General features: G+C 34.6%; 1 protein-coding gene across 4 annotated transcripts in view; it reads left to right on the top strand.

Annotated features, from left to right (window-relative positions):
* Positions 1-12,706, top strand: part of RBBP8 (RB binding protein 8, endonuclease) — a 127,698-nt gene that overhangs the window by 75,034 nt on the left and 39,958 nt on the right. For all 4 annotated transcript variants that reach the window (XM_074206409.1, XM_074206410.1, XM_074206408.1 and 1 more), the window contains exons 6-7: positions 3,063-3,135; positions 7,866-8,035. In XM_074206409.1, coding sequence (XP_074062510.1) covers positions 3,063-3,135; positions 7,866-8,035 — 243 coding nt within the window. The remainder of the gene's footprint in view (positions 1-3,062; positions 3,136-7,865; positions 8,036-12,706) is intronic.

Raw genomic sequence — 12,706 nt, 5'->3', positions numbered from 1 at the left:
AGGTAATAGTCCTTGATCTTTGTTCAAACTCCACAATTCTTTCTCAGGATCTTCTCAGGATGGCATTCTCTGTCACAGTTACCCCAAAATTGTGCCTGATTGTTGCCCTGTTGTTATGAGCAAGTCCATTAAGGTTATCATCACTCCCATGTTGCTGTTAGGGTGTACAATGTTCTTCTGGTTCTGCTCATCTCACTCAGCATCAGTTCATGCAAATCCTTCCAGACTTCCTTGAATTCACATCCCTCCTGGGTTCTAATAGAACAATAATGTTCCATGACATACATATTGTTAAGCCATTTCCAAATTGATGGACAGTCCCTCAATTTCTATTTCTTTTCCACCACAGAGCTGCCATGAACATTTTTGTACAGGCGATGTTTTTACCCTTTTTCATAATATCTTCAGGGTATAGACCCAGTAATGATATTGCTGGATCAAAGGGTATGCATATTTTTGTTGCCCTTTGTGCATAATTCCAAATTTCTCTCCAGAAAGTCTGGATGAGTTCACAGCTTCACCAACAACGTATTAGTGTCCCAGATTTCCCACATCCCTTCCAACATTGATCATTGTCCTTTCTGGTCATATTGGCCAGTCTGAGAGGTGTGAGGTGGTACCTCTGAGATGTTTTAATTTGCATTTCTGTAATAATTAATGATTTAGAGCAATTTTTCATATGACTATGCATCGCTTTGATTTCCTCAGCTGTAAATTGTCTTTGCATAGCCTTTGACATTTGTCAATTGGAGAATGGCTTTTTTTTTTTGAAAATTTGACTCCATTCTCTGTATATTTTAGAAATGAGTCCTTTGTCAGAAATACTAGTTGCAAAAATTGTTTCCCAATTTACATTTCTTTTGATCTTGGTTACAGTGGTTTTGTCTGTGCAAAAACTTTTTAATTTAATGTAATCAAAATTATCTAGTTTGTTTTTAATGATGTACTCCATCTCTTCCTTGGTCATAAACTGCTTCCCTTTCCATAGATCTGTCAGGTAAACCTCTCCTTGATCTTCTAGTTCACTTATAATATTGTTTTTTATGTCTAGATCTTATATCTATTTTGATCTTATCTTGGTATAGCATGTGAGGTATTGGTCTAATTCAAGTTTCTTCCATACTAACTTCCAATTTTCCCAGCAGTTTTTATCGAAGAGAGAGAGTTTTTATCCTAAAAGCTGGACTCTTTGGGTTTATCAAACAGCAGATTACTGTTATCATTTCCTGCTACTGCACCTAGTCTATTCCACTGGTCCACCACTCTATCTCTTAGCCAATACCGGACAGTTTTGATGAATGATGCTTTATAATATAATTTGAGACCTGGTAGGGCTAAGCCACCTTCTTTTGTACTTTTTTTTCCATTAAATCCGTGGAGATTCTCGACTTTTTATTTCTCCATATGAATTTACAATTTTTTCCTAATTCATTGAAGTAATTTTTTGGAATTTTTATTGGTAGGGAACTAAACAAGTAGTTTAATTTTGGTAGAATTATCATTTTTATTATATTTGCTTGGCCTATCCATGAGCAGTTGATATTTGCCCAGTTATTTAAGTCTGATTTTATTCATGTGAGAAGTGTTTTGTAATTGTTTTCAAAAAAATTCCTGAGTCTGCCTTGGCAGGTAGTCTCCTAGGTATTTTTATACTGTCTGAGGTCTTAAGCCTTCTTTTATGTGGGAAAAGCCAATGTGGAAGAAAAGGCATAAGGAGATAAGTAGTCATTCAAAAATAATTTTCTATAGAGACAGTATCAATTGCAACAGTTGAAATAATACTAATATTTTATATCCAGTACATTCACTTCAAATGTACTATGGATTAAAATTGACCTTTATAGGCTACCCCAGGACCTCATCCATCATTTATATCAAGGCTGTACAACCTTACTTTTAAAAGTTTTTTTTGAAACAATAGACAAAATATTTTTATTTGCCATTTTAGTGAGAGGTCTGCGGTAGCTTGATTTCCTTTGCTTTTAGTAAACCCATAGGCAGCCACATAACATCTCATTGCAGGCACAAGCAACCTAAGAGCTGCATTTTGGACAGCCCTGAGTTATATCATTATTTTAATGAGAGAAAATTATAATCCAAGTTTCAAGCCATTGGTTTTACTAACAAACTTTTGAAGCAACCTATTCTTAAAGCCTGTATGTGAAACAACCTATTCTTAAAGTCTGTATTGTTGGTATTTACTGTAATCTGACTTTTTCCACATTAGCAGTTTCATAACAAAAGCAAAGGTGAGTATTGCTAACTATTTTTGCTGACTATAGCAGAGAATTGTAACTTCAAGATAGATCATTATTTCAACACTGGATATTGGTTGCCAAATAAATTTAATGTACCATATTTTAAAAAATTAGCTCTTTGATACATGTACAATTTATTTACAATTAATATTTACATTCATAACTACAGAAGAACTTATTTTCAAGAATAACATTTAACTTGTTTCTATATCATTTTTAATTTTAAGTTTTACTTTCTGTGATCTATTTTAGTTTGACAGTTTTCATCTTATCAGAATTGGAGGGACCTCAAAGGCATCTAGTTTAATCCATACTTGAACAGAAGTTTCCTTTACAATATCCTTGACAAGTGAAATGATATCTCTATTTCATCTCTAATATCTGTCACTAAACTTTATATCCATAATGTATTCTGTCTGAGGAGGTAAGGCACTTGGAAATCAGATGAAATGAGTAATCAGATGGAATGCTTCCCACTTCTTCTTATCCTCAGCCTGAATATTGATATACTCCTTTGCACATTAAGTACTTTTTCTTTTTGGTCGACAAGCATTACATAAAACCATCGGTTAATCAGTTACATAAAAGTCATGAAGCTTCAGGTATAATAATCAGTGCCTAGTAACAAATTAATTTTGCACAGTGTAATTAATAAACTTAACTGACATTGTCCTGACTTGAGTTAGGAAAAGTCTAGCATAAATCAATAAACATTTATGTAGTAATGCATGTTTTCTTGTGATTATCAGTTTATTTTGTTAGATTTCAATTTCTCATATGGCTTGTTTTCCCAAAATATTTCAGTGAATGACAAGAATGCCTTACAAGAAGAAAACAAAAAGCTTTTAGAACAGTTACATCAACAACAGAAAATTGAGTGAGTAACTATACTAAATTATTTTTATAATATCTTTTGTAGTTTTGAATATGTGTGTGTGTGTGTGTGTGTGTGTGTGTGTGTGTGTGTGTGTGTGTGTGTACTGTGATGAAGGGCAGCGTTTCTAGGGCATTCTTTATTTAGGCAGTGCTTGTATCCAGGATATAGTAAAATGACTTGTTAAACTACTTCAAAAATATGTTTATTTTGGTGGTAGTTGTGTATAATTTGTCTAATTTTGATTTCTTGAAATTAGACCATATATTACTATATTCTGATAGGGAGATTAAAAACAAACCTTATAATATCTCATTGACTCACGACATCTTGCTTATTATTCTTGAAACATTTAAATATTTCTTCTTTTTGATTTTATACATAGAACATATAACAATAATTATTAGGCTTTGGATACAAATTGATTTTTCATTGTTTTTAAAGAGATTTCTTTTATGAGAATACATTCTTATAATAAAATAAATTATTCTAAATGTTAGGCTGATTCCTAGAGACAGAATTTCTTAGCTATTATAAGTGTTGCAGTTTCTGTACTCTAGTTCTTATGCCTTTCAGTAAAATCTATACCCATTTTCTCTTAGATCTGTAGTAATAATAGGATATTCGGTCTCAATTTTATGTTGATTAGGTCATCATATTTACAGAGTCATCATCCAACTAAAGTATTGAATGGAAATTTAAGTGGAGAGTCATTAGGTCAGATAAAGGAAGTAGAAGGGAAGAGACAGAGGGAGGGCTGAAATTGTCATAGAGTTGTGTGCCATTCAACTGTTTTCGGTTGTATACAACTCTTTGTGACCCCATTTGGATTTTTCTTAGCAAAGATCCAAAAGAGGTTTGCCACTTTTTCTCCAGCTTATTTTACAGATGAAGAAACTGAGACAAGCAAATTTAGTAACTTGCCCAGGGTCATGCAGCTAATAAGTGTCTGAGATCAGAATTGAACTCAGGCAGGTGAATCTTTCAGACTTCAGACCCACCATTCTATCCACTGCCCCACTTAGCTGCTCTTCATCAAGGTATATATTAGCACTTCCTAATCTCCTTTCCACTGATTATTGCCCATATCTGTGACTGTTGTAAAACTTGTAGCTAGTGTTAAATATAAGGGACAAATGAAACTTACATGTAAATAGGATGATTGAAAGTATGATAATTGTTGTTAAGAACAAAACTAAAATTAAAGATGCCATAAAGATCTGAGTGAAATATGTTGAAAATGCCTGATGCTGTTTGCTCTGCAGAAGTGTACATATGGATCAGTTTGAAACCTTATCCTTTATCTTCATTCTCAACTCATAGGTGATTTTTTTTTAATCCTTAAAAATTGATTGACTATAGAAAAGCAATAAAGACACTGGGAGTATGGATTTATGATCAGTATAAATTGGATGATCTCAGTGCAAAAACTTCTTTTTCTTTCTTTTTTTTTCATTTAATTTCCAGGGATGTCAGCAGTATAGGAGGTTAATCTTAATCCCTTTCTTTCTTTTTTAAAGTCTCTTAATGAGCCTGCCTTTGTTTACCTTCTCTCAAAGCAATTTCCTTTTATTTGGGGAGTTAGTAAATGGTAAGGGCAAAGGCTTACTATAGGATTTGTCTCAAATAAAATGAGAATTAAGATTTTTGTAAACAGAGTAGTCATTTATCAAAGTGAGTTGTCTTTTCCCCTTCCCTTTTTATTCACTTTATGTCAGAAGGACAAAGAAGGACAAAGCTAACAAGTTGTTTGTTTGGTTTGGAAATCTCTGGTTAGAGCTAGCTTTTTCCTTCTGAGAGCTCTGCCACTTCTAGACTGGCCCTGTCAGAGAATCAATTTTTCCTCGTGACTCATTCATGATTCAGGTAGAATTTTATGACTAAGAAGTAAGTAAACTGTGATGTGATCAGTTTAAAGCTAGGTCAGGTAGTCTTCATGCTTCAACAATCTATAAGCCTTTCTCATGTGACTTGTCTTGTTTTGATGTGATTTTTTTATATTAAGACAACATATTTATAGAGAAAAGATTAAAATTGGAGATATTATTTAAAGATATTAAAAGATGTTTGGAGGCAGCTAGGTGGCATAGTGGATAAAGCACCGGCCCTGGAGTCAGGAGTACCTGGGTTCAAATCCAGCCTCAGACACTTAATAATTACCTAGCTGTGTGGCCTTGGGCAAGCCACTTAACCCTGTTTGCCTTGCAAAAAACCTAAAAAAAAAGATGTTTGCCTTTCATTCTTGAAGAAGACCATGACATCAGGAGAGGTGATGCCACAACAAGTACATGAATTGAATTTGAATGGGGGAGTGTTGTCTTAAACCTGTCTCACTTTCTCCTCCAGAGCCATCTAGTTCCAATGGCCAGATATGAATCAGGACAACTGGAGATGGCCCTGGATGTGAGGGTTAAGTAACTTACCCAGGTTCACACTGTGACAAGTGTCAAATGTTTGAGAATTTGAATTCCCATCCTCTTGACTCCAAGGCCAGTTCTCTATTCACTGCACCACCTAGCTGCCTAAAAGCACTCCTAGAAAGCTCAGAACTCTGAAAAGCAGAATTCTTTGTAGGATTAAAGTGTGAATTCTTTACTAGAAAAGAAAAACTTGGGGGCAATTTTATTATCTCTCTTTTTTGTTTGTTTTTTGTTTTTTTAGTTTTTACAAGGCAGTGGGGTTAAGTGACTTGCCCAAGCTCACACAGCTAGGTAATTATTTATGTGTCTGAGAGCAGATTTGAACTCAGGTCCTCCTGACTCTAAGGCCAGTACTGTATCCACTGCACCACCTAGCTGCCTCTAGTATCTTTCTTATGGAGGAAATTTAGTCAGTACTTTTCCATAGATTTTAAAACTTAGACTTTTAGAATACTGAAATAAAATTTAAATTCTTCCTTTATTAAAGTATATTAATATCCGAACTCACAGTATTCTTTTTAGAAAATATTTTAACATTAATCTGAGCTAAAATAGAGGTTGTTATATTATTATTAAACCTGAATGAACTAGACAATCTTATGTTCTTTGGAAATTAATGTTAGATCCACTTGTAAACTTAGTTATCCCTTTCATTCAGGCTTCAATCTGAACATGATTCTATCATCATTCAGTTGCATATCATTAGTTACAGGATGACTTATGTATGTTTAATTGGATCAGCACAAATTCTTCTCTATTAACAAAAAAACCTAAGAGTGTGAGATGAACCCTAGGAATCTTCCCAAATTTAGGACCATGTGTTATTTTTTAGATTATAAACTTTTAAAGTCTTAATTATCTTTGTTAATCATTTATTAAGTGTTTAGTATTTATAAGGCTCTGTGGTAAGGCTCCAAGGTTGTCTCTTACTCATGCTGGAATAAAACTCCTTCCTTATCATTATATCTAAAAGTTCCTCTGTCCTTTCAAGGTATAACTCAGCTGATTCCTCTTCAATGTTGCTTTCTTTTTAAATATCTTAAAATATTTTTCTTGGACCTCCTTTGTACTTATTTTTAAGAACTGGAGAAAGAGGGGACTAGAAAAACACAATATGTCCACATATAAGTATTAAAAGATAATTTGGGATAGAGAAATGATATACTATGAATAACAGGGAGAATCAGGAGTTGTCCAATAGAAATTGGCACATAAGTTAAACCTTGAAGGAAGGTAGCGTAGCCAAGAGGCAGAGTTGAGAAAGAGCGTTGCAAGTATGGGAGATAGTCTGTTGAAAGGCATGGAGATGAGCAATAATAATAATATTTACCATTTATATCACCTTTAAGGGTGGCATAGGACTTTCATTATACTATCTTTTCAGTTGGTTTTCACAACATCCCTGTGAGGGAAGTGCTGTCATTATCCATTTTTTTTTTTACAGATGAGGAAATTGAGACTGAAATTAAGTTACTTGCCCAGGGTCATACAATCAGAATTTGAACTCAGATCCTCTTGAATCCAGCTCTGGTACTCTATCCATCATGTCACCTGACTGCTTCTGATATAATATCTGTCATTTATATAATATTTTAAAGTTTGCACAGGTGTTATCTCATTTGATCCTCACAACACCCTGTGAGGGAGGTGCTGTTATTGTCTCCCATTTTACATTTGAGCAAACTGAGGGACCTAAGTTTAGTGATTTGCCCATGATCACACAGCTAGTAAATGTCTATTAACTCTATTCCTTTTCATCCTAAGTCCAGCACTCCTGTCAGCTGCTTGAGGGAAAAGAGTAGACTTAGAGGATCAGATAATATGAATATAGGCTCAGAGGAAGGTCATGAAAAGATTAGAACAGACTGGGAAGTAAATTCCATTAAGTGGAGTAATATGAGATAAGGTTAGAAAGATAAAGATAGGTTTGAGCTAGATTGCAGAAACTCTGAAATGTTAGGATTAGAATTTTCTCCTCTGTTTAGTAGACAGTGGGAATTTCTGGAAGATTTATGAGTAAAGGGATGGATCCAGAGAAAACTACTGAGGTACAGTATAAAGGATAAATTGAAGAGAAGATAGATTTAAGGGAAGAAAATAAATTACGATGCTGCTACAATATACCCATTGTGAAAAAGCAAAGCCCCCAAATGTTGCTTGACAAATGATTATTTTTATTGGAGCAGAGGTGGTATGAAGAAGAGGGAGAAGGGAGAAAGGCAAAAATGATTGACTGACTGGCATTATTAGATATTCTGAAATAGATTTCTTTAATATTGGTTTTCATGGCAGTCACTGTCCCTGTCTCCTCAGGAAGAAACAACATAAAGTAGCAGAACCTGAGGAGGAAATTATCCCTGATTCACCTATATTGACTTTCTCATTTCCTGGACTTAACCGACTACGAAGAAAGAAGGAAAACGTACATGTCCGATATATAGAACAAACACATACTGATTTGGAGCATCCTCTTTGTACAAATGGTAAGGATTTATGGGAAATTTTATGGAATTGAGTTACTTATGTCATAACCATAATCACATGGAATAGTTTATATTTAAACAATAGAATGACTTCATTATTTGGTTAACCTATGCTGTAGCTCCTTGATATCAAACTCAAATAGAAATGGACATATTGACTTAGAAATCACAAATTAACATTATCTATATTGTATTTATTTTTATTTTGTTAAAGATTTATTAATTATATTTTAGTCTGGGTTTGAGCTACATCTAGAGTTTTTTAGTCTACCACTTAGATACCTTTGTAGCTGAATTTTTTAATTTATTAGATTTGAGGTCAAATATATTGAGTCTAGAATTTTTGCTCATAGTTCTACTTGTAACCTTGGAAAATGATTTTTTAAATGTTATATATATATGACTTACTCCACAAAAGTCCTATTCTGATACTGCTTTCTCATGTGGAGTTGAAATGAGACTCCTGAAGGCAGTACCAGCATAACTAGCTTTTCTACTTGAAAGCTCTCTTAAACTTGAGAAATTTAAACTAGAAGCCCAGGGGACATCCTCAGGAGTCTGGTGCCTGAGAATCCAGAATCATGGATTTAGATCTAGAAAGGACCTTAGAAATCATCTAGACCAGTTTCTTCATTTTACAGATCAGGAAACTGAGGTGCTTACAAAGAACTTAGAATAGCTGACATTTATATAACACATTAAAGTTTATAAAATTATCTTTGTGGAGTTAAGTCTTACAACAACCCAAGGAACTAGGTTCTACAAGCATTCCCACTCACAGATAAGGAGATTAATAATAATAACGTTTGTCCTTCATTTTCAAAGAAGACCACCATACAGGGAGATGATGCCATGCCAAGAATATGAATTGAATTTGAGTGAGGGGGTGCTGTGCTGAGTCACAAGCTTCACTTTCTCCTTAGAACCATCTGGGTCCAGTGGTCAAATATGAATCAGGGTGACTGGAGATGGTCCTGGATATGAGTTGTCCAAGGTCACACAGCTAGTAAGTGGCAAGTGTCTGAGGCTAGATTCAAGCTCACATCCTCCTGACTTTAAGGCTAGGGCTCTATCCACTGCACCACCTAGCTGCCTTGATAGGGAGATTAAGACTTAATTGAAATGACTTCCTCATAGTTTTATAGCCAATATGTGTTGATAGCAAGATTTAACTAAAGGTCTTATGATCGCAAGTTTGACTTTTTCCACGACACCAAAACTACCTCTCCAGTGTTCTGAGTATGTAGAAAAGTACGTAGAAAAACTATGACCTCTGGTTTCACATCTACTTAAACTTAGTTGATCCAGGAAAAAAAACAACCAAGAATAACTGTTAGAACTCTTAGTATATTCTTCATCAAATAGCCAGTGAGTCAAGGCTATAGTTGATACTATCTACAACTGTAGATTAATTCCGCCTTCTGCAACAGGCCCCAATCAATACTAATCTCTTCCCTTTGAAATGATTTTCCATCTGTTCTTTAGATATATGGTCTGTACATAGTTGTCATCTGTATCTTTCATTAGAATGAGAGCCTGTGGAAGTCAGGAACTATATCCCAGCTCAATAAATACTTGTTGCTGATGTCTGTATGGATAGTTTTCATATAAATGAAAGAAGACCTAAGAAATTACAGTTAGAAAGACAGATTGCAGGTTCACCAAGCAGCAAATCAAGAAACTTACATGGTTCATTTTATCATGTAGCTAAAGACAACACAAATTGTTATTTCATAGGTCAGTGTGTGGTTTCATTGGATATGTAACTATGTAGTATAGAAGAGAGAGGACTGACCTGGAGTCAGGAAGACTTGAATTCAATGGCTGTGTGACCCTGGACCTGTCACTTCACCTCTGCCTCAGTTCTTGGGAGCAGTGTTTCTGAAGTGTCAGCTCAATAGGTTTTCTTCAGTGACCTCAGAAAGGAAGAAATAATCAATTAACAAAATACCTACCATATGCTAATTATCTGATAATTATACATACCTCATTTGATCCCCATAAGAATCCTGTGAAGTTGGTATTATTATTATTGTTATTATTATTATTATTATTATTATCAGTCCTACTTTACAGTTGAAGAAAGTGAGGCAAATAGACTGACTTGCCTAGGTTCACACAGCTAGTATCTAAAACTGTATTTGAACTCGGATCATCTTGTTTACAGGCTCAATGTTCTTTACACTAGGTTACACCTAGTGTAACCTAGCTTCTTCAAGTAAAGTTATTTAACTTTGAGTTCTGAAAGAACTCATTTATCAAGAATCAGTATTATACATGATCTAACAACAGTGGTAGGCTTGTGTTCATGAAAGGCATAAGTAGAACACATCATTCCCAGTGATGACTTCATTGTGAAAAATAGAATTGGAAAGACACTGTTTGAACATATAGGAGCAGTTAAATCTCCTGAGAATGAGAGGTAATAAATGGAATGTTCAAATGCTATATTGTTAATACCAGAACATGAAATGATCCACAAGAAGAGCATTAGTACATTGAATCAATCTTTTCTAAAATCTTCTCTTCTTGACTTAATATAAAGACAGATAAAAACAGAGAATTAGAAATATTTTAAGGGATTAAGTTCAGCAGTTTAAGAAGGAGGGAAATTTGGGGCAACTAGGTGGGGCAGTAGATAGAGCACTGACCCTGGAGTCAGGAGGACCTGAGTTCAAATTTGGCATCTAACACTTAATAATTACCTAGCTGTGTGAACTTGGGCAAAGCACTTAACCCCATTGCCTTGCAAAAACCAAAAAAAAGGTGGGGGGGAATGATTCACACTAGTAAAATTAACAGTCATCCAACTATTTATGCTGTCCATGTATGTATATATTTAGTCTGCTGGGTGCATATTTTATAATGTGATCAGTTCATTTATAGATGTGTATGGGCTCAAAATTTTATTAAAGCTATATTACTGTTTATGTCATAATCTGTGATGCTAAAGCATAAATCTTATATATTGTTCATATCATTTTCAGTACCTGGCTCTTTATCCTCTCTAATTATGCTCCTTTCCATGGGGTCATCTCTCATGCTGCTCTGCTCGTTATCATGTAATATGGGAAGCTGCTTTATGATATGGTTAAAAGAACACTGGATTTGGAATTTTAAAAAAAACCAAAAAACTCGGTTTCAATTCCAGCTCTGTAATAGCCTTTTGGCAGTGGGCAAACCAATATCTCTAAGCTTTAGTTGACTTTTCTTTGAGATTTTTGTCTGTATTAAATAAGATTTTTAATAAAAAATGTGTTTTGTAAAATCTAAAGGAGACAGTGAATGTGAATTTTACTATTAGACTGAAACCCAAGAAAACTAGGGATGGATAGAAGATATAGTAATACATTTCAGAGTTATATATAAATTATTTTTTAATTATTCACATGATGACTTATCCTCTTAAATAAACAAATTTAATTTTAGTTCTCTTTAAAGAATTATGAATCAGGGTAGCAAGAACATAGATATTATGTTTAAAAACAGTCATTTTCAGTAGGTTATTTTTAGCAACTATGCAGGAAATAACATGAATCTTTCTTTGAAAAATGAAAAAAATGGAATTTTTTCCACTGTATGCACTTTTGTCACCATCTAGTGGAAGACAGAAAAGCACCATCCTGTACTACTACAAGGCTTGTGATTTCATCTGTATAAGCATGCCTTTATGGAAGTAGATGACCCTAAATCCCTTAATAAATTACTTAGAGTTGCTTTGATCAAGAATGTCATCAGCTTGTAGCCAAACTTCTGATGATTAGCTTCTCCAAACTGACTTATCTAGACATGTCTTTTAGAGTCAGACCTTAACCATGGTGGCCATGAACAGATTTCTGGGAATCTATGAACATAGAAGAGAGAAAGCTACATCTTTATTTCCTCTTACCTCCAACTCAAAATTAAAATTCCTTCAACTGTTTAAAAATATTATTCTGAGAAATGGAATATTAGCTTCACTAGACTGACAGAAAGGTCCATGTGATAGCAAAGATTAACCTCTTTTTTGGAGTATGAACATAACATTCCATCATGATTGATGAATAATAGAGACTACCAGTTGTTTGGTGTTTTTTTTTTGTTTTTTTTTTTTAGGTTTTTGCAAGGCAATGGGGTTAAGTGGCTTGCCCACACAGCTAGGTAATTATTAAGTGTCTGAGGCTGGGTTTGAACTCAGGTACTCCTGACTCCAAGGCTGGTGCTCTATCCACTGTGCCACCTAGCTGCCCCTGAGACTACCGTTGTTATAACTTTCTAGTGCTTAAACTTAAGTCCATATTAGAATAAGACTTGAATGAATTCAGCAGTTAGATGCTGAACCATCTAACCAAAGACATAGTTTGTTTTGGGGTTTTTTTGCTTTGGGGTTTTTTTGCAAGGTAATGGGGTTAAGTGACTTGCCCAAGATTACACAGCTAGGTAATTAAGTGTCTAAGGTCAAATTTGAATTTAGGTCCTCCTGACTTCAGGGCCAGTGCTCTATCCACTGCCCCACCTAGACATAGTTTTTTTTCTTTTTGTCTTTATTGTTTATTTATTTACAGATTGCTAAAATATCCTTTTGGGGGGGGGCAAGGTAATGAGGTTAAGTGGCTTGCCCAAGGCCACATGGCTAGGTAATTATTAAGTGACTTGAGACCAGATTTGAACTCAGATACTCCTGACTCCAGG

Source organism: Macrotis lagotis, chromosome X, assembly GCF_037893015.1.
Source record: "Macrotis lagotis isolate mMagLag1 chromosome X, bilby.v1.9.chrom.fasta, whole genome shotgun sequence".
Taxonomy (NCBI): Eukaryota; Metazoa; Chordata; class Mammalia; order Peramelemorphia; family Peramelidae; genus Macrotis; species Macrotis lagotis.
Note: the sequence above shows the minus strand (reverse complement) of the source record. Positions and strands in the feature narration are given on the sequence as shown.